Raw genomic sequence first — 20,402 nt, 5'->3', positions numbered from 1 at the left:
TTCTCTCCCCGCGTTCGGGGTCGTGACTTGCCTCGTAGTGCCAGAGCACTGTTAGTGAAATTAAGAGTTGGCTCTGTGTTTGTGCGCGAACGTTTCTATCGTCAAGGACGTGTGGGCAGTCCGTCGTGTACGTCCTGTGGCTCCTGTGAGACACTTGAACACCTTATATTGGAGTGTCCCACATTCGTCACACAACATGCACTGCTAAATAAGGAATATTGACTGATTGGACTCAAGTGTACGACCCTCGATGATTGCCTGTTTAAGAGGGGGAGTGTTGTTCAACGCGACCAGGCCCATAGAGTCTTGCTAAGTTTCATGCAGAAGACTGATTTGGCCTCCCGTTTACAGACATTTTTTCCGCTTTCCAACTTTGTTTTATTCGTGTCTCTGTCATTTGTTTATTTCGTATTTTCTTTCCTATTTCTTTCTTTCCCATCTTCTCTTTTCATTCCCTCATCCCGAAATAATAACAAAGCGTTGTGCCCCTCTCGGTTGCAGTTGTTAGCTTGCTCCCTCCCTGTTTGTTTTGTGTGTTTGTATGTTTCTATACCCAATAATAATAATAATAATAATAATAATAATAATAATAATAATAATAATAATAATAATCTATAAAAAACAGGGGGAAGGTGGGAGATGGAAATTCAAGATCATGAGCAAAACTAGAACAAGGTGAAAGCAGGAGCCAATGTTTGAACAAGTGGACGTGTCGTGGGCATGCCGTGATCCCATTATACGTCATCTGCAGGGACAGAAACAAGTGGCAAGGCTGATGAAGTCAACAGGCCGGTTGCGTTTGATGTTGCATGACATCAGCAAATGCGCCGGAAGCGACAAATACAGAGACCACAACTACATGTCTCCATATACTGTAAACGGAAACATGTATGTACCGCTCACAGTACCTGTAGATGCACGAAACTTGGTTTACACGTGCATTGCACACTGTTCGGTTTCTACAGAAAAGAGGCATACTTCAAGAAACTGCTTTAGATATTATGTACTTCTTTCTTGAGAAGTATATTTTTTTAACAGAGTAAAAGTTGTAACGCCACATCACAGTGAACATATGTTTCCCTCGTCATTTTACTCAGTAGGAAACCTAAAACAATGAGCAAAGTTGCATGGAAGCAGACACCTTCTGTGTGCCTAGCTTTGCATAAAAAAGCATAGCGTTTCCTTTAAGAGGAAGCTTTAGCTCGGGGGCTCCTATCTCAACACATGAGGAATAAGAAATAGTGTTTCTCAGCAACCACTGCATGGTCCGTCTTTTTTCTTCACTTATTCTGTTTGAAGGAACCCGTCTTGTGAAGACCCGGCCACTTAGCAGTAACACCCCAGTCCTTGCTTTACTTGGAATTCCGGAAAATGTGCAAAACACCAAAGCTAAATAAGTGCACCTAAAGGTTCCGTTAGTTTCTACATAGCTTCGTGTGATCTACCTACAGCATTCATGCACTAATCTCTATTACATAAACCAAAATTCATGTACAGCAAATTGGATTTTAGGGCTTTACGTGCCATAACCACCACTTGATTATGAGACACGCCGCAGTGCGGGACTCCGGAATAATTTCAACCTTCAGGTGATCTTTAACGTGGCCCCAATGCATGGGACACGGGCGTTTTTGTATTTCGCCCTCGTCAAAATACGGCCGCTTCATCCCGGATTTGATCCCGCAGCCTGGTGCTTAGCAGCGCAACACTATAGCCGCTAAGACACCCCGGTGGTTGTCCTGTTCCTTCTTGCGTGGGCCTCACTTTATGTAACCTTCCTGTATCCATGCTCTCGGAACGACAAGCAAACCAACTGGTTTCCGAAATTGCTTCGCCCACCACTATTTGTGCCAAGCTACCTGCTACCTGGCCTTTTCACAATGAAAATGTCTTGCTCAAGTGTTATTGCGCAACAAAAAATACATGGACGTAAGGGAACAACACATATCAAGCGCAAACTTTCAACTGAATCGCCACTGAATCGGTTTATATATGTGAAGCAATATAGACTGCGCATGCGCTTACATGAAGAAAACGAACTGCTCATTCGTGTAACAAGTTATGAGTCATGTGATGTCACCTCCAAGAAACTTTGTTCGTTTTCTGTGAGAGCCAGTGAAGGGAAACTAACACACTTATCACGCAATTTTGCAATCATCTGCGCTTCAGTGATTTCACGGATGAGCTGCGTTCTGCCACTGGACACAATCGTGCAATCGCCCTCGATAGGTTTCTAGCCATGATCGAGACAATGAATCGCAAAGAACCCGCCGGTGACATTGTTTACATTGTTGCGGTGTTCCCGGAGCCGATCATTGAGGCAACGCCCTGTTTGACCGATATATTGCTTTCCACATGAAATCGGGAGGTTGTAAACCACACGGTCAACACACTCGACGAACTTTTTTCGGCGATGCTTAGTGCACTTATCGGACGGGACGGCATTTGGATCCGTCAACTTGCAAATCATGTCGAGCATGTTGGGAGCAGAAAATACACCTCTTACATTTACCCTTTGGGCCATCTTTTTCAAGTTATGGTATATCCCTGTGCATGTAGGGTCCAACACTTACTTTAGGGCGTTTGCCGGGAGGAACATCGGCAACTGACTTCTGCGTGCTGGATCGCGCTTCTTTTACAATGCCTTCAGCGACAGACCTTACGATATCCAGCCAAGTACAAACGTCGAGTGTGCTTTTGAAAACTTACGTCCACTACATGGCAGCAAGACTTGCTAAGGGCGTTCTTGAAGCACAAACGGATAATGTCCCGCTCAACAAGCATAGAATGTCCGGATGTATATGGCAGAAGTGGCTTATTGGCTCGCCGCTCATATGACCAAGACGAAAAGAACTAAGTTTCTTTGAGGTGACATCACATGACTCATAATTTCTTACACAAATGCGCAGTTCGCTTTCTTCATGCAAGCACATGCGCAATCTATACTGCTTCACATATATAAACCGATTCAGTGGCACAATAAATTTAAAGTTTGCGCTTGGGGTGTGTTCTTCACTTATGTCCGCGTCTTTTTGTTGCGCAATAACACTTGAACAATGAATTACGAACTTGCCTGAAATGTGGGGGGGGGGGGGTCTGCTCTCAGGAAATGTCTAATCCCAGAAGAAATCCGTGCTGTATATGGGAATGTCTGTCAGATGCAGTTAAGCACGCGTGCAAGCTATTGAAGTCTGAGTAACGTATAACATCTTTCGTCTTTTCTCTCTTATGTAGCGGTAGCAATTATATGGACACTCCAGGCGCATTTCCGCCGTTGCCGTCGTCATGATGTTCCGCATAACGTCCAAGGGCGACAACACCGTCGCTGCGCGCCACCTATGCTGAATGTACGAGTGAAAGCATGCGAGGGGAGCCGACGATCGCGGTTGAATCTCGCCCGCGCGAAAGGAAGGGGAACGGGGAGGAAGCGCGCCGCCTTCCATCGCGCGCCAGGCACACAACGTTGCTTGGCACCGGGAGAGGGGAGGGTGGGACGGTGTTCTACTCCGGCCATGGACTAAGACATATAGGAGGTGAAACTCCCGTCAGCGCGAGCGAGCGCGGGCGACCAGATAGTCACAATTGTTGTATGCGCCGACGGGGCCACATATAGTGGCGGCGCCATGCGGCACGTCGTAGAAGCCGCATCGAAAAAAAAAATGCAGCGTCCGGGCAGGCGGCTCCGGCCACTCCGGCGCGCTCTCGACGGCGGTAATTTCTTTCCAGGCCGCCAGGCGCCGCCAGCACGATAACGGCTCCGCGGACTTGTGACCTTTTCTGGTCGCCGCAAACAGCGGAGTTTCCACTCCTAAATATTTCTTGCTCCGTGACTCCCGCTGCCACTGCGTATGCACTGGCGACGCGCGGTCGCGCGGCCGTATCTTGAGAGTAATGTGCGTTGGAGGCAGAGTCTAGGTGCGTGGACGCCTCGTACCCTTGAGCGTGCTGTGTGTTCCCGGCGCTCAGTTTGCGTTGAAACGATGGACAGCACGAAGGCCACTTTGTTCGCTGCTGCTGCCGTGCTTGCTCACCCCAGCCTTTTGACAGTGAGTGTCCGCAATCATCGAGTGTGTCTGAAGTGCGCGCTGTCATTATGCTTGCAAATTTAGTTAGCAAGCGAATATTTACAAGTTCGAAAAGCCGATAAATGTGTTATCCATACTTCGTATTGCTGTCTGCTATTTGCTATCGCAATTGATGCGTCACCTTTCTGGCAAAACTGGGACTTTTTTCTTCAATTGTGGCTCTAAAACGGTGCCCCAACTTTTAATGTGATTCCCAATTAGATGTGCTGATGGAATCACGCTTTCAATTTTCTGTTGAACCTTGCCTGATGTTGGTGCTGAATCAGCACGTCTATAGCCAGCATAATTATCTGATTGACTTGCATGTCTAGAAGAATCTAGATATATGTCCGACTTAACACTCCAGCCCAATTATGCGGCCAGGGTTTCTTCTTTCTCTGGAGTGGTATAGACTATGTTTCAAGTTGTGTACCAATTCCTGCTTGGGCCGCCAAGAGGAAAGCCATAGACTAAATAAAAACATTTACTCACCTTTGGCAGCTTTCACCAGTCTCTTTTAGCATTAAGTGAATGGCAATGTAGAAACCTTGATCAAAGAAAAACAACTTGAGGCATTGGTAACGATAATGTTTCATTTTTCATCAGACACTGCATGCAAACTTGTCAGGTACAGAAGGCTGAGTTTCGGTAGAACGATATTCATGGCAGAAACTGCCCAAAAATATTGGTTATATAGATGGATGAGCAGTGCAATGGTTTCGAGTGTACAAGCATATAATATTCTTAACTCCAAGGGCTCTTCGTGGCGATGATTACAAAACACTTGCTCGCGACATCTCATTATTAGCTTGTGCTTTACTTTCAGAGATAAGCATTTTCAAACTGTCAGCATGAAAATATGGAATGGTTGCGTGTCATTTACATAGAGCAGCTGTAGCATGTTTTCTCCGCGCAATAGTTATCGAATCGGTCAAACCAGCGGACGGCCCATGAAATTAAACATCGCTGATCTCGGGTAACATCCAGCCGTGTGTAACGCGAAAGTATAGCAAAAAGAGCGCGACGGGCTCCGCAACAGCTACGTCTTGATGGCTGCGCTAACGCGACGCCAAATGTGTAACGAGAGAGCTCATGGTCTCGTCGGCATCTCTGCCTGAGCGTGGTTCAGCGCTTTACCTGTCTCCCACAGGCAAGCGGCACTTGGGCGCGTCCGCCTTTGATTCATGGCGCATGCGCCCTGCCCTGGCGGGTAAGTCGCGAAACGTTTTGCAAGTGCCGCGCGCGTGGCCGGATCTCGAGAACAAGTCCCTTGAAAAAAATAAAAAAAGACGCCCACGGAGGCGCACTACTACAAGCACTAGTGCATTGTACTGTGTTCCAACTTCAAGGGTAGGTGTATGCACGTGTGTAGCGTACGACTGCAACTGTATGTTTAAAACGGAAACGACCAGCAGTTCGTCCGGACTGCAACCTGAACCTCGCAGTAACCGCCTTTCATTGATGGCTAGAAAATTTATATAAAAAGCCCTGCGTTACATTAGGGCGCCACTTGAAAAAATCACGTTGCTGACGGTCTTATTTCAGCGTCGGCTCTTGGTTGCTTAGGTGGCAGCGCGTGCCTGGCTTCATGTACTCATTTGGCACGCGGTAACAGTGGTTCTATACGAGACCGTCAAGACGCCGACGCCAACGACTGGCCGATAATTCAGCACAGTGTGTCGCTGGAAACCATTTCATCATAGCAGGCCGATGCCTACGCAAACAACGCGTGCGAGTTATATATAGTGGGGCGGGCTTTCGTGGCAACGCCACTGACCAAATCAGCGTGCCGACCATCCTTCAACCGATACCCGCGTGATCGGCCGCTGAACCGACAGCGCAATGGCAGGAGTGCCTTCACTTGTATAGTTATTCGCGCTCAAAATGAGTCGAAACATACTTTCGAAGTTAAAATGCACAAACTTCAGGCCTCGAAAGCTGTGCACATCAAGTTTGAGCCGATGTTGATCCTGTTGAGCGAATAAGGTTAGGCCTAGGGTACCGTCGAGTTCGTGCACCGGCTGCCAGTGGACCTGACCTGAAACAGTAAGGAAGAAAGAAGCTGCTCTTATAGCTCAGTTGTGGCTCTATAGCGACTTGAAGTCAACTACTAATGCACTTCGCACAGCGCGCTCATTAAGCGGCGGCACAGCGCTGTGCCATCATCTGTGCGCGCCCAGAGGGCTGCCAGTAGTATCAGCTACGTAACGGACGTTGTTGTGTTTTTTCTAGCGTGAAAGAGGGTCGTGAATACACGCAAAGTGCCTCGAGAGGCCAGCTGCGCGGCAATTTTGCGTGTATTCGGAGTCTTCTCTCAAGGTCGGCAAAACAATCTTATGTAGCACGTACTGTGCAATAGAAAACTGTATCGGGAGTTTTTCATGTCGCTCTACAATTTTCTCATTGACCATTGTCATCGAATTATAACATTTGAAAATTTCATTACTTAAGACTAATAATATAATTAGGTGGAATGCTATAGATAACCTCAATATCTACAAGTGACGGGAAACATTACCTTGCTGGCTATGTGGAATGTGCATATATTGAAATCTTGATGCATGATAGTTGGAACACCCTGTATATGTATCTGGTTCGCAGTCGTCGTTATTTAAGATGCTCGACCACTCATATTATCTGACCTCCGGGTGGGAGAACGGGGCTCATATGCACAGATGTGTATCTTTTGACATGATTGCATACTCTCATGCTCGGTATTCATAATATTTCAAGAAAAGTTGTGGCTGTAGTTGTCGGTGTAGCAAATGTACCGACGCGGAAGACTTCTCGAATATGCGAAATGCCTAGAGAATGTTTAAATAAATACAACAAGCGAGATACGAGTGCAAGAAATCAATGCCAACAAATTCCAAGGCAGCCGCGTCGGCAGATGGTGCCTTTATCGGCCTGTTGGCACAACAGGCGTTCGGTAAGAGCTTCAACGAACGACATCCTGCCCGGAGAAACCGTAATTAATTAATCGCCATCAATGAAACGCACAACTGACTCTACATGGTATACAAACCAACAGCTCCGTAACCCTTCCAAAACGTTTCTAGCGGCGTGCGGCAGAGGTAATCACTGAAAAAATGAAAAAGGCTGATTGCTTAAGTGCCCTCTCTAGTGGCTTCACTGGCAACAGGAAATTCAATGGCCGAGCACGTGCTGGAATTCTGAGAAAAATTAATCGACGAAACTTCTCCATGGCCTATTTGATCACAGCGGACAAATAATTCACAGAGACCGACAGAGTCGACACTACAGAGCGCTCACTGCAACTGGTTCATTTCCACGCAAAGCCCGTCCTCGACAGCGGTCAAAGGTTTCGTGCGAATCAAAGCCACGTCGTATATAAAACAAAAACAAGTCTTTGTTTATGGTTGACGTGGGTTTGATTCGCACGAGACTTTTGACCGCTATCGAGGAAGGGCTTACTGTATCGCCTTGGCCGTGTTGTTTTTCTCTCCTTGCGCTTATGCGTCAAATTGTATATTTGCAAGGGCCTTGAGTGGCAATGAACCAGTTGCAGCCAGCGCTTTGTGGTATCTGCTCTGTTGGTCTCTGTAAATTTTTAATGTGCTTTGTTCAAGTAGACATGCATAACTAACGCGCCCACAAGTTCGTCCTGAGTAAAATCTCCACGATGTTTGCAAGAACACGCTCCACGCTCAACCCCTTCTTACTCGTCTCATGAGAAAAGTATCTGTAAATTTGCATTGTTCGATCTTCCATGAACACAATATACCGCCGTCACCGAAATACGAAACGACACTTGTAGAAAGAAAGTGATAGTTTCACCTCAAGTGCGAAGCAGTGAGAGCACCTACTATGCGACTGTCAACGACTCAGTTGTATCTGCTAGCCAGGCAAGATGGAAACATGCCACCGGCTCTCAGGGAAAGCCCATAGAGATATGACTTTCCTGTTTTGAGCGAGGCGTCTTCGCGTTCAGTGTTGTGGACGAAAATTCAAGTTTTTACAGGTTTTAAATCAGCTCTCGAAATGCGAAAGAAAGCTTGTAAGAATGAGCAAGAAGATGTGCGTGCAGTGCAATATGCTTCAGTGCTGTTAGTTGAACCACGGCTACTGTTACTGCGTCAGGTCGGTCAGCACCGCGGTATCGCATCGTTCCGAAGAGGTTTCATATGCCGTGCCACGCTGCTTCTAAGCTGGAACGCTGCATGCTGTCTCGTCTGGCTGCTGTTTACGCATGCTATTTGATGTCGCGCACATCATCTGCAAATGGTGAAGCTTGGCATTCAAGCCGAAGTTAGAGCGGCGAAGTACAGGTCCAAGAAAACTACCTGTTCACTTGAGACATCAAAAACTACTGATTTGTTTGCAAAGTATACATGCGCAGTTTGTGCTGCATGCCTTCTCTTGTAGAACGTGAGGAAAAGAAGAACGCAGAAACGGAAACAAGACACAGCGCTTGCTTCTGTGCGTCTTTGCTCTCGAGCGTTGCAAAATAATTTTGTGTTTGAAATTTGTGTCCAGAGGATCACATCTTCTACGCATGCCTTGCATCCACTTGGATGTGCACGTTTCCGGGGTCAGAAGTGTCGAGTCAAGGCGCAATTGCCGTGCAGTCTGTTCTCCATTTTACGGCGAGGGTTGTCAACTTGCAGGAAACATGCGCAAGCTATGCAAATCTCTACTGCTTACAATAAAATTTTCTGCTTTTGATATAACATATCAGTGAGCAAAAGCGATCACTGTAAACATACAGGCTGTTTCAGAATATGCGCTCGAAATTACTTAAAGATAGCGAAGATGCAATAATTATGTGATTTCATCGGGACTGCTTTGACAACCAGGGTATGCATTTTAAACATTAGATAATGTTACAGATAAATAAGTAATTTTATAATTTACTGCTAACTTTTACTCTAACTAGTCAGATGACTGGTCCCAAAACCTGGTAGCCTTAATCTGAGACCCGTGAAGACTTGAAGCCCGCATTCCGAGGAACACATAACCGGCTTATTTTTGTATGAGAGTGGACTTGACAGGAGACTTTGAAGAATCTTGGAGCCCGCAGGATTTCTCCACCATCTTCATCCCCATAATCAACGTCTTCTCTATTCTTTCTGTCTACACCCTTCCCCCAGCGCCGAGTAGCAGGTCAGAAGATTGATTGAGGCCAACCTCTCAGCATTTCTATCATAATAATACCTATCTCTCGTTACAAAATACCTCTCATAGACGCATAATGTTGAAGGGCAATGAATTCCGGTCGAGTTCACCTTGAAAATTGAAACTGGGGCTGAATTCACGAAGCTGCTTTTTCGTAAGTGTGAACCGCTTGTGACTGGAGGGTGCCCTTTGCTCAAAATATGTCCAGCAGGTCAGTATCGGCTGACGTCTGCTCTTACGAAGATCTTTTTTGTGCGCTGAAGAAGACTTGAGCTTGACTAACGTGTACGGCCACGCAGGTGGGAACGTCAATCATGGGCGCTTTCTTAGGGCACCATAGTAACACATCGTGAATAGTTTCATTTCGGTAGCATTGCCCCGAATTTAATACTCTGTGGCCGTCAGCTTTTTTCGTGTCCGGAAGCAGTTTTGAACTCCTCGGATTACTGGCTTCAAGTCTTAATTGCGTCTGGACAACTGACGGTTAACTGGTTCGGTTAAAATAATAATTCGTTTATTTTTAACACTAAATTTATTATTTCTACCTCGAGTCGTTTTTTTGCCACTTATGTTTGGCAGAGGCTACGATCAGTGCTATGTTTACTTTATGGAGGCTGTCAGCTGAAGCCGTAGCGAATAAAGAGCACGCATGAACGTACAGTAAGGTTCAATAAGGAGTTGCTGCCACTACATATAGTCATTGCGTTCTTCATTAGAGAAAGGTAATTGCTTCGCTTATGAACTACCTTATAAAGGTCTAAGGGAACTTGGGCCAAGTCAATAGCTACAAAATGTTGTCGATGTAGGATTTTAATTCCGTTATGCTACATACTATAGCCCTGCGACATTTATGAAACAACGGTATTAAGGTACATTGTGCAGTACAATATCGCAAAAGAATGCACAAATACTTTATTTCCGCGCTATATTTCACAATTTAGCCTCTCACGTGCTCAAGCCCGCAGCAAGATATGCTCAACAAAGCACTAAACCATGCTGCTATAGTCAGGTACGTTGCATAGGGAATTACAATATAGTAACTATCTGCTCCTGCTTTGTACTTATTGTTCCTCAGTTTTTAATGAATTTTCGGACCATATATCATGTCCCCTGTGCGCACTCAATTTCTAGTTTAGACGACTTGTTTTGGTTCTCTGTTCTCATCGCGCATTTTATTTTATTGCATGCGAGTTTATTGTACAAATGGAGAGTATATATATATATAATATATATATATATATATATGTGTGTGTGTGTGTGTGTGTGTGTGTGTGTGTGGGGGTGTGTGTGTGTGTGTGTGTGTGTGTAAAACCCATGCATTTTGATTTATAGCAATGTTAAAGAAGTCGAAGTAGTCCAAACCACTGCCGAGTACCCAACTACGACGTGCCTAATTAATTATACTGTTGTTCTGGCACGTAAAACCCTAGAATTTAATTTTAATCAGTATGTGTAAATGTCACCATCTCTATATTGTTCCATGTTCACCTTTCTTTATTGTTCCCTTTTCTTTAGAATGCGATTGCGTGCTCCATGTCAAGTTCAAAGGCGCTAAGGCAGGCCCGATGAATGTACTATGTTTTTAAGACACAATAAAGATTATTATATTATTTTTGTAGCCATATGCTCCTATGGTAATAATCTCATAAAAGTACTTAATGATTGCGCATACCCCGTTTTTTCAGGAATTTCGAGCTCATTCTCTGATACACCCTGTATAATCCTCAACTTGCATGCTTTTATACATGGTACAAGCATGCGTGTTACAAGCATGCATTTTACGCGTGATTGAGAACCATATTGTTTGGCCGCCCGTTTAGCCACTCTGAGGGTTTGAGCGCAAGTCTCTGCCAATGCACCCTACTCTCATGTGAATCTTGGGCGGCGCTTCAGTATCAGTTCCGTCTCGTTCGGAAAGATTTCTCCAATGCCTGAGGGTTGTTTTAAGTGATGTTCAAATTCGCCGAAAATATATCGTGTTTGTCGGTAAGCGCTGATACCTTTTTCCGTTTCCTTATTTTTTTTTCACACAAATTTTGAGTGCTGTTCAAATCCGCCGAAAATATATCGTGTGCCTAGGCGCTTTCAAGGCCGCATGCGTAGTGAGATTCGGGAACCACGATATTAGGACCATCGAGAATTGACACTATATCGTGCAGCATATGGAGATAAGCAAAACCCGCCGATGGCAGGTAAACCAACGGATCTAGTAGGCATGTAGGCCCCTCTGAGCTGTACTTTTCGATAGCCTCTCCTCCTGCGGGATTATCTGACTGAGCCATGTCGAGTGCTCGGTTGCCATAGTGGGGAGCTCGAATCCCTCTATGACATTTTTTTAATCGGACGATAGTGACCTTGAATTCGTTCTCCTCCTGTGCGCCACATCTGCAGGCTTGTAGTGACTTCTGACACAAAGATGCCGACGGCGCGTGGGATTTTACTAATCCAGGTACGATCAAATTAGGACGGCCCACTAAGCTTCAACAAAGACCCTCCCTCACCAGTAGAGCAATTGGCCTCCCTAGTGCAGTATTCGGCCACTACCTCCCTCATGATTTCTACAATTAACCCATGGCCCTCATTCCCCAGCAGCTGCGGAGCACCTGACCAAGGCGGCAGTCAGACCTGTAACGCAGTAGAGGGTATTAAGAATGTCTGGATCCGGACAGGCCGCCAATGGAAACTGACCCTGGGATCCTTTAACAGCCGAACTCTGTCGAGTGAGGCTAGCTTAGCAGGACTCTGTGAGAAACTATCAAACATTGTTTGGGATATCATTGGCCTTAGCGAGATTAGAACAACTGGTGATGCTTATACAGGGCTGAATAATGGCCATGTCCTCTGCTATAGAGGCCTTCCAGATAAGAAACAATACGGGGTAGGATTCCTAATCAATAAGGACATAGCGGGAAACATTGACGAATTCTACAGCATTAATGAGAGGGTAGCAGTAGTCGTAATGAAACTTAATAAGAGGTACAGATTAAAGGTAGTACAAGCCGATGCTCCAATATCCAGACGCGATGACGATGAAGTAGATCAGTTTTACGAAGGTGTTGAATCAGCGATGAGAAAAGTACAAACTCAGTATACTGTAGTAATTGGCGACTTCAATGCAAAAGTGCGGAAAAGCAGGCTGGTGAACAACCAATTAGCAACTACAGCGTCGATTCTAGGAACGCTAGAGGATAGATGCTGGTAGAATTCGCAGAAACAAATAAGCGGCCAATAATGAACACTTTTTTCAGGAATCGTAGCGACAGAAAGTGGACCAGGAAAAGTCCTAATGGTGAAACAAAAAATGAAATTGATTTCATACTTTCTGCCGATCCCAGCATAGTGCAGGATGTAGAAGTGATAGGGAGGGTAAACTGCAGTGATCATAGGTTAGTGAGGGCTAGGATTCACCTCAATTTGAACAGAGAACGAGTAAAATTGGTCAAGAAGAAGCAGGCCAACCTAGACGCAGTAAGGGTAAAGGCAGAGCAATTGAGGCTGGTACTTGCAAACAATTATGCAGCCTTGCAACAGAGAGATGAAGATGACATAGAGAGAATGAATGAAACCGTAACTAGGCTGGCTTCAGAGGTAGCATTTGAAGTGGGCGGCAAGGTGCCATGGCAACCAGTAGGCAAGCTCTCCCAAGTAACCAAGGACCTAATAAATAAACGATATAGAATGAAAGTGTCCAACTCAACAGAAAAGATAGAATTCGCGGAACTGTCAAAACTGACCAACAAGGTGAAAGTAAGTAATATTCGAAATTATAATGTGAGAAAGACTGAAGAAGCCGTAAAAAATGGACGCAGGCTGAAATTTGTGAGAAGGAAACTTAGCATATGACAAAGATGTATGCACTGAAAGATAAGCAGGGTAATATCATTAGCAATCTCGAAGGTAAAGTAAAAGCAACGGAAGAATTTTATACTGACCTGTACAATACCCAGAGGAATCAGGATACCTCCATTCGAAACAGTAATGAACAGGATAGAGAAACTCCTTCTATAACTAGCAATGAGGTCAGGAGGGCCTTGCAATACATGAAACGGGAAAGAGCGGCAGGAGAAGATGGAATAACAGTCGATTTAATGAAAAAAGGAGGAGCTATAATGCTTGGAAAACTAGCAACTCTCTATACGAAGTGTCTATCGTCTGCAAGAGTCCCCGAAAACAGGCAGAATGCGAACATTAAACTAATCCACAAAAAGGAAGACATGACGGAATTGAAAGATTATAGGACCATTAGCTTACTCCTAGTATTATATGAAATCTTCACCAAGATAATTTCCAATAAAATAAAGGCAACACTGGGCTTTAGCCAACCAAGGGAACAGGCTGGCTCCAGGATGGGACAGTCTACAATGGATCACATCCATGTCATTAATCAGGTAATCGAGAAATCCGCCTCTCTATATGGCTTTCATGGATTACGAAAAGGCAACAGATTTAGTAGAGGTAGCATCAGTCATAGATGTATTATATAATCAAGGAGTACAGACTGCTTTCGTATATATCTTGGAAAATATCTACAGAGATTTCACAGCTACCCTAATTCTCCACAAGAAAAGTAGGAAGATACCTATAAAGAAAGGGGTGAGACAAGGAGACACAATCTCTCCAGTGCTATTCACAGCGTGTTGGAAGAAATATTCAAGCTATTAGAATGGGAAGGCTTAGGACTATGGATCGAAGGCAAATATCTCAGCAACCTTCGGTTTGCCGATGACATTGTTCTATTCAGCAACACTGAAGACAAGTTACAACAAATGAGTGAGGACCTTAACAGAGATAGTGTAAGAATGGGGTTGAAGATTAGTATTGTTAGATACGGGACCTTTTCCTGAGCCTCCTTCGAGTTCACCAGACCACATCGAATCGCGTCACACTTAATTAAGGAGCGCAGAAGCACATCTACAACCTTCCCGAGGCGTGGCACGTCCAAACAAGTTGGCCTCCCCCACCTCGTGCGCCGCATGTGGAGCTGTTGTCCCACTGCTTGACTCTTCCCGAAAGTGTAGCGGGAGCCTGGCACGGTTCCAGATAACGTGGGTGCCGAGCAACGCTGCTTTGCAGCTCTGAAAGGTCGCTCGAAGACAACCCGTCTACCCCCATCCGCTTATTACGACGGCGCTTGCAAGCCGCGAGGCAACGACGGCCGTAATGCACCGTGAAGCCCTGGGAGCAATCCCCCCGTCCGCCTTTGTAATGGCAGTTGCAGACTACGAAGGCAATACTGCAGACAAGTAATCCCTCGGACAATTGGAGCTCAAGGACCGACCCTCTGAGCCGAATGTGACGTACATTCGCACGGGCGCCTACCGCTGGCCGAAAATGGCGTCACCTGAGCGGGCTCGCCGACTGGCCGAACGTGACGTGACTTCGAGACACCGAAGGGGTTAAAAACCAGAAACCGGGAGCAGCAAGGAAGCATTCCTTCATTCATCTCTTTCGAGCTTCTTGCCACGGGCCGCAGCGTCCGAGTTGTTGCCGGCCCGTAATGACTTTATGACTGTTAATTTCTTTGTACTCTCACTGTAAATATTGTAAATAAACCTCCAGTTTTCATCTCAAAGTCCTCCTCATCTCGGCCAACTCCCGCACCCAACGGCAAGGTCCAATATCTGGGGGGCAGCAATTGGGATTGTCCTCCAGATCCAACAGTATGCAGAAGACAAAGATAATGATGAATAGCCAGGCAAGGGAACAAGAGTTCAAGGTCGCCAGTCAACCTTTAAAGCCTGTGAAGGAGTACGTTTACCTAGGTCAATTAATCACAGAGAAGCCTGATCATTAGATGGAAATAATGGAACAATAAATATTGGTTGGATCACATACGATAGATACTGTCAACTCCTGACTGGAAGCTTACCACTATCATTGAAAAGGAAGGTGTACAATCAGTGCATTTTACCGGCGCTAACATATGGGGCAGAGACTTGAAGATTGAGAAACAAGCTTGAGAACAAGTTAAGGACCGCGCACAGAGCTATGGAATGATGAATGCTAGGCATAAGCTTAAGAAACAAAAAGACAGCGGTTTGGATCAGAGAGCAAACGGGAATAGCCAATATTCTAATTGACATTAAGAGAAAAAAATCAAACTGGGCAGGTCATGTAATGCGCAGGTTAGATAACCGTTGGACCATTAGGTTTACAGAATGGGTATCAAGGGAAGGGAAGCGCAGTCGAGAATGGCAGAAAACTAGATGGGGCGATTAAATTGAGAAATTCGCGGGTGCTAGTTGGAATCAGTTGGCGCAGGGCAGGGGTATATGGAGATCGCAGGGAGAGGCCTTCGTCCTGAAGTCGACATAAAACAGGATGATGATGATTATGGTGACACAAGTTACTAACATGCTAAAACGCCGGTCGATACTTGACGCTAATGTGGAGCATTTATTTCTCCCACGTGGACCAGCATGCACGTTAAAGAAAAAGTATTGAAATGTAGACGATAACGCGGACTAAGTATTGAAAGCAGCTCAGCTTTCCAGTAGTATGTTTGTTTCGTTTATTTACTGAGCAACCGGTGTCGTAGACTTTCCGAAATTCGCAGAGCGCCACGGATTTCATACTGAAGCGACAGCAAGGCACACGTTGGAAGGGACCGCCATAACACTTGAAAACATACCCACCATTCGCTTCCAAAGCAAATATGGAACGCGGAGCACGGATCTTATTGCATTTGCAGCCGAAAGCCCATTCTAGCATTTCGCTGTCATGGTGGTGCCACTTTCCCGTAAAGTACTCGTGAATAAAGCCTGCAAGCACGAACAGAGAGCCAGGGGAGCACATTCTTTCCGACACCCTAAGTCAAGTTTCACGCGGAGGTCCGACTACTATTTTTCTCCAACCGGAGCTAAACACATCTCTGCGTGTTGCTTCTCCCATTCCAGCTCCTTCATTGCTAATTGTTTGCGTTCGATTGTCCAGTTTGTTTTGCCTTGTTTACCGTGAAAAGCCGACATTTATAGACTATATATTAGCATACAAGACATTCTGTGACCCTGATACGTGCTCGAGTTCTTTGTGAAAGAGGTAAGTGTGCAGAATATGAATAATAATATTTCATTCGATATGAGTAGCAGTGATAGCGGCACCAAGCATAATGTCCCAACGCATGCTATACAGTGTTGCTATTTCCTTGGAGTGTTGCGATGGCGGCCTCCATTGCTGCTCCTGGACGTCAGGGTACATTTCATGTGACGTTCTCACTGCATTTAACACTGATTCAACACCGTACCAAGATTCAAGATATTCCTGTTCGAATATCCCAAGGAAACATTGCTGGTGTTCTTCAGTTTTCTGATCCTTTTACAGTTTTGAAAGCCTCCAACTTATAAAAAACGTAGTTTCTAGAGACAGTTAATCACGTTGTTCTACCATGAAACGATAAACTAAGATGTATTTCTGGCTTTCAGTCTCGTAGCCTAATGTACGGGACCAGGCTCCTACACTTTAAAATTTTAGATTTCGTGCAGTGCAGAAGTACACTATTCCCATCAAGGAACTGACAAAGCACTCAATAAAGCACGAGACACGGGCGGCTTCAGACAGGCACCTACCCATGCCCGGCCTTCCTGCACAATATCTTTCCGGATGCGCACCCTCACAATGCGTGTCGCTTTTGTCAAGATGTAGCTAGCCTTGCTCACATGCTTTGGGGTTGCCCCCCGGCGCTGGGGGCGAGAACCACCAAGGAAGAGTGGGACCGAGCTCTACGTAGTTCGGACCTTGAAGCACAGCTCTGGGCTGTCCATCAGGCCCGCGACGCGGCGGAGGGGCACGACCTCTCTGTCCCGACGTGGGAGCGGCCCGTTGCGCGCTAATCGTGCGCACCGAGGGACCTCGATAAAGTTATTCATCCATCCATGCATGCAGAGAGACTCCCATGATTGGTTCGATTTATGGGCCGTCTTATTGGGATATTTCTGGAACCGCTTAAAGCTGGGGAAGTATCAATGCTCGTTGACGAGCTGAAAGCGCGCTGCACATAGCAGTTTAATGGCAAGGAGGTACTTGCGGACGGACGCATCATATACCCCATAAGCGCTACCGTTGTAAAAAATTGGGGGCCATGGCCTCACACATTTCCGATTTGTTTAATTTCGCAACATGCTATCCTCATGAGTGTTATCAATGTAGCCATCCTCTGTGCCAATAAAACATTATGGTTTCTGGAACATAAATTCGTCTTCAAACCTTTATCTTACGTTTTGATGTATAGGTATAAATATACTTGACGTTTACGGGGGCCCTGCAGAAAAATAACTATAGCGACCGCCTATATGTCGATTATATATATCTTTAGTTACACCACAGCTGGCCACTTGTTCCTATCTACCGTGTCCCAAGACCGCTTTCGGTTGGCAAAAGACCACACAAGAGGTGAGACACGCAATCCTTTCAACGAACTTCACTGTCTGAGCCCTCAGTGGAGCGCCCGAGGCTGCTGACACCCGAACGACTTGTTCTCTGTCCCGTGTTGCCGGACCAAGCATGATGCGAGTCCGGTGGAACGAAGGAGGGCTTGTTCCACTGGCAATGCAGAATAGCACGAAAAGCGCGGTTGTACTCGCGGCTGGTCGACGCGTAGATGAATGGGTTCAGGCAGGAGTTGAAGTAGCCAGTCCAAAAACAGAAGTCGAACAGCAGTGGCGGCACGGTACACGGCTCGCACAGGGTACCTGCAACGAGCAGAAATGCGAGGCTGGTGACAGCCCTCGTGTAAATCACGACTAAGGGTAGTGCTTTGCACAAAAGTCTAGCTTTAATGCCTATGTTCTACTCGTACTAGCCATGCTGCATATTGTCTCAGCCCCATTCTTAGAATACGAGTTGCGATATTGCCAGCACTAAAGCTAATTGCGTCCCACCTGTGAAACAGGAACGGCACACTGCCGACAATTCCAAACGAGTGCATAACGTGAGGAGGCTGCATAAAACATAAGATTGAGGAATACATTAAAAAGCTACCCAGTGCCTTGTCAAGCAATAGGACTGTGTGCATGACCTTGGTGCTCTTCAGCGCGCATTTCAAACAATAACATTATTATAAGAACAGAGTGGCGTTTCGGCTGAGCTGGAAGAGCGCTGTGTGCTTGTTACAATCTTGGCTTTCTTGTCCCTTGTTTTCGGTAGTGCGCTGACCGCTATTATGAGTTAATATATGAGCCATAATTACTTTTCAAAATGGCGAATAATAGCCACCGTGTTTACATCGCGACGGCGGTTGAATGCAAGAAATTATTGTGCACTTATATTTAGGTGTTTCCTACTAAACATACTGAAGCTATAAATTGCCCCCCCCCCCCCCAATTACACGCCTCATAACCCACATTACAGTTTCAGGAGTTGTATGAAGAAAACAAGTATTTCTTATGGTGTGTCACCTGCCACAAATTGGAAAGAGTAGCCATTCTTGATGGTGATGGTTCAATACAATTATATTCTTTCTGCTCAGAAGAAAAAAAGAGCAGCCTCGCAAAGCTACAATATCATTAGCTTGGTGAGGTGGCTGCCGTCGCTGCAAAAAATGCAGTAGCGCAGCAAGCTTCATCCATAAACATGCGTGGGTTATGTTGATTGTAGCTAGTTAGCAGTACATCAGGGGACAAACGGTGCCGTCTTATTCGGGATATGACTAGCTGTGTCAACAATCTCATAATCAGCTTTCGGTTCCACTATGATTTCCCAGCACTGTAAAGACATGTGTCTCCAGCTTAGATGAAAGTGGTTTTCCGGAGCACGTTTCATAATGGGAGCTTATGTCTAAAGAAACTAAACAATAGGTTTTACGTGCCAAAACCACGATCTGATTGTGAGGTACGCCGTAGTGGGCGACTCCGGAAATTTGGACCACCTGGGGTTCTTTTACCTGCACCTAAATCTAAGTACACGGGTGTTTTCGCCCCCATCGAAATGCGGCCGCCGTGGCTGGGAACGGATCCCGTGACCTCGTGCTTAGCAGCCCAACACCATAGCCACATAGCAACCACGGTGGGGGTAGCTTGTGTCTGAACTTACCCAGTGGTAGCATGAAGAAGAAAGGAAACCAGCAGACTATAAACACGCCGACAACAATGCCAAGCGTTTTGGCCGCCTTCTTCTGGCGCTTGAACTTGGCTAGCCGGCCACCAGCAACCGAAGAGCTGTGCGCATCCTCTCCCGCCACAGAGGGTGTGTGCACACGCAGAGTCAGTTGACCAGGCTCGCCCTTGATGGTCTTCACTCCCCTACGCAGGAACTTAGTCTGGCGAGTGGCCGCCTTGTAGATGCGGTAGTAGAGCACCAGGATAACCAGCGTCGGGATGTAGAAGGAGAAAGAGACCGAGAAGACGACATAGCCTGTCTGCTTTGTCACCTCGCAGACAAACGGATCGGCGGGAGGGGGCTCACGCCATCCGAGCAGAGGGCCCACAGAAATGACAGCCGACAGCAGCCAGACAAGAACACACGCAAAGAGGGCACGCCGGTGTGTCACCACACTCGAGTAGGTGAGCGGCCGCGTGACGCCAATGTAGCGGTCAACGCTGATCACACACAGGCTGTTGATGGATGCCGTGCAGCAGAGCACATCCGTGGCGGCCCACACGTGGCAAAAAATTTGACCGAAATACCACTGCTTATCAAAAATCTCGAGCGCCGCCGAGAAGGGCAGCACACTTGCACCCAGCAGTAGGTCGGCGAGCGCCAGGTTCACGATGAGGCAGTTGGTGGCTGTGCGCAGGTTTGCGTTGAGGAAGACAGCCAGCAGGACCATGAGGTTGCCGCTGATAGCCAGAAGAATAATGGCAAGCAGTAGGCAGCCTTTGAGCAATGCCACGGGGGCCACAGTCGCGTTCGTGGCACCGAATGAAGAGGAGCCGTTCTCGACGAAAGCCAAGGACAGCAGCCACGGCTCGCTCCGGTTCACCTCCATTGCTGCGGGGGCTGAGAAGTAGGAACAATGGCCGCCCTTTGTTGTGACGGGCCGCCTGAAAAACAGGCGCGCGTCACTTGTAAGGTGGATGCAGGGAGAACCACGCTGCAAGGATAAAAGAAATATTCAAGTGATTCCACACACAATTGGCACGAGGTTTCTGGGAACATTTTCGCAATTATATTAACTAGTCGGGTGAATTCATCCTGCTTAGGCACGGAGTCAAGCTCTCGGCAGAAGTGAACCACTCATTCGTTGTCCAAATCTGAACTCAGCCGAAA

General features: G+C 46.4%; 1 protein-coding gene across 1 annotated transcript; it reads right to left on the bottom strand.

Annotated features, from left to right (window-relative positions):
* Positions 1–17,606: 17,606 nt before the first annotated feature.
* LOC142566236 (alpha-1A adrenergic receptor-like) lies at positions 17,607–20,134 on the bottom strand. The gene is made up of 2 exons (XM_075677076.1): positions 19,227–20,134; positions 17,607–17,887 (listed from the first exon to the last, which is right to left on the bottom strand). The coding sequence occupies exons 1-2, from the start codon at positions 20,119–20,121 to the stop codon at positions 17,607–17,609; spliced, it is 1,176 nt and encodes a 391-aa protein (XP_075533191.1). The 5' UTR covers positions 20,122–20,134.
* Positions 20,135–20,402: the final 268 nt, after the last annotated feature.

The sequence above is a fragment of the Dermacentor variabilis genome, unplaced genomic scaffold (assembly GCF_050947875.1).
Source record: "Dermacentor variabilis isolate Ectoservices unplaced genomic scaffold, ASM5094787v1 scaffold_12, whole genome shotgun sequence".
NCBI classification, from domain to species: Eukaryota; Metazoa; Arthropoda; class Arachnida; order Ixodida; family Ixodidae; genus Dermacentor; species Dermacentor variabilis.
This window is presented reverse-complemented; position numbering and strand designations above follow the sequence as displayed.

Coding starts and splice junctions, on each gene's coding strand:
- LOC142566236 (XM_075677076.1), bottom strand. CDS start 20,121: ATGGAGGTGAACCGGAGCGAGCCGTGGCTGCTGTCCTTGGCTTTCGTC. Junction 17,888..19,226: donor CTTCTTCATGCTACCACTGG/GTAAGTTCAGAC, acceptor TGCTCGTTGCAG/GTACCCTGTGCGAGCCGTGT.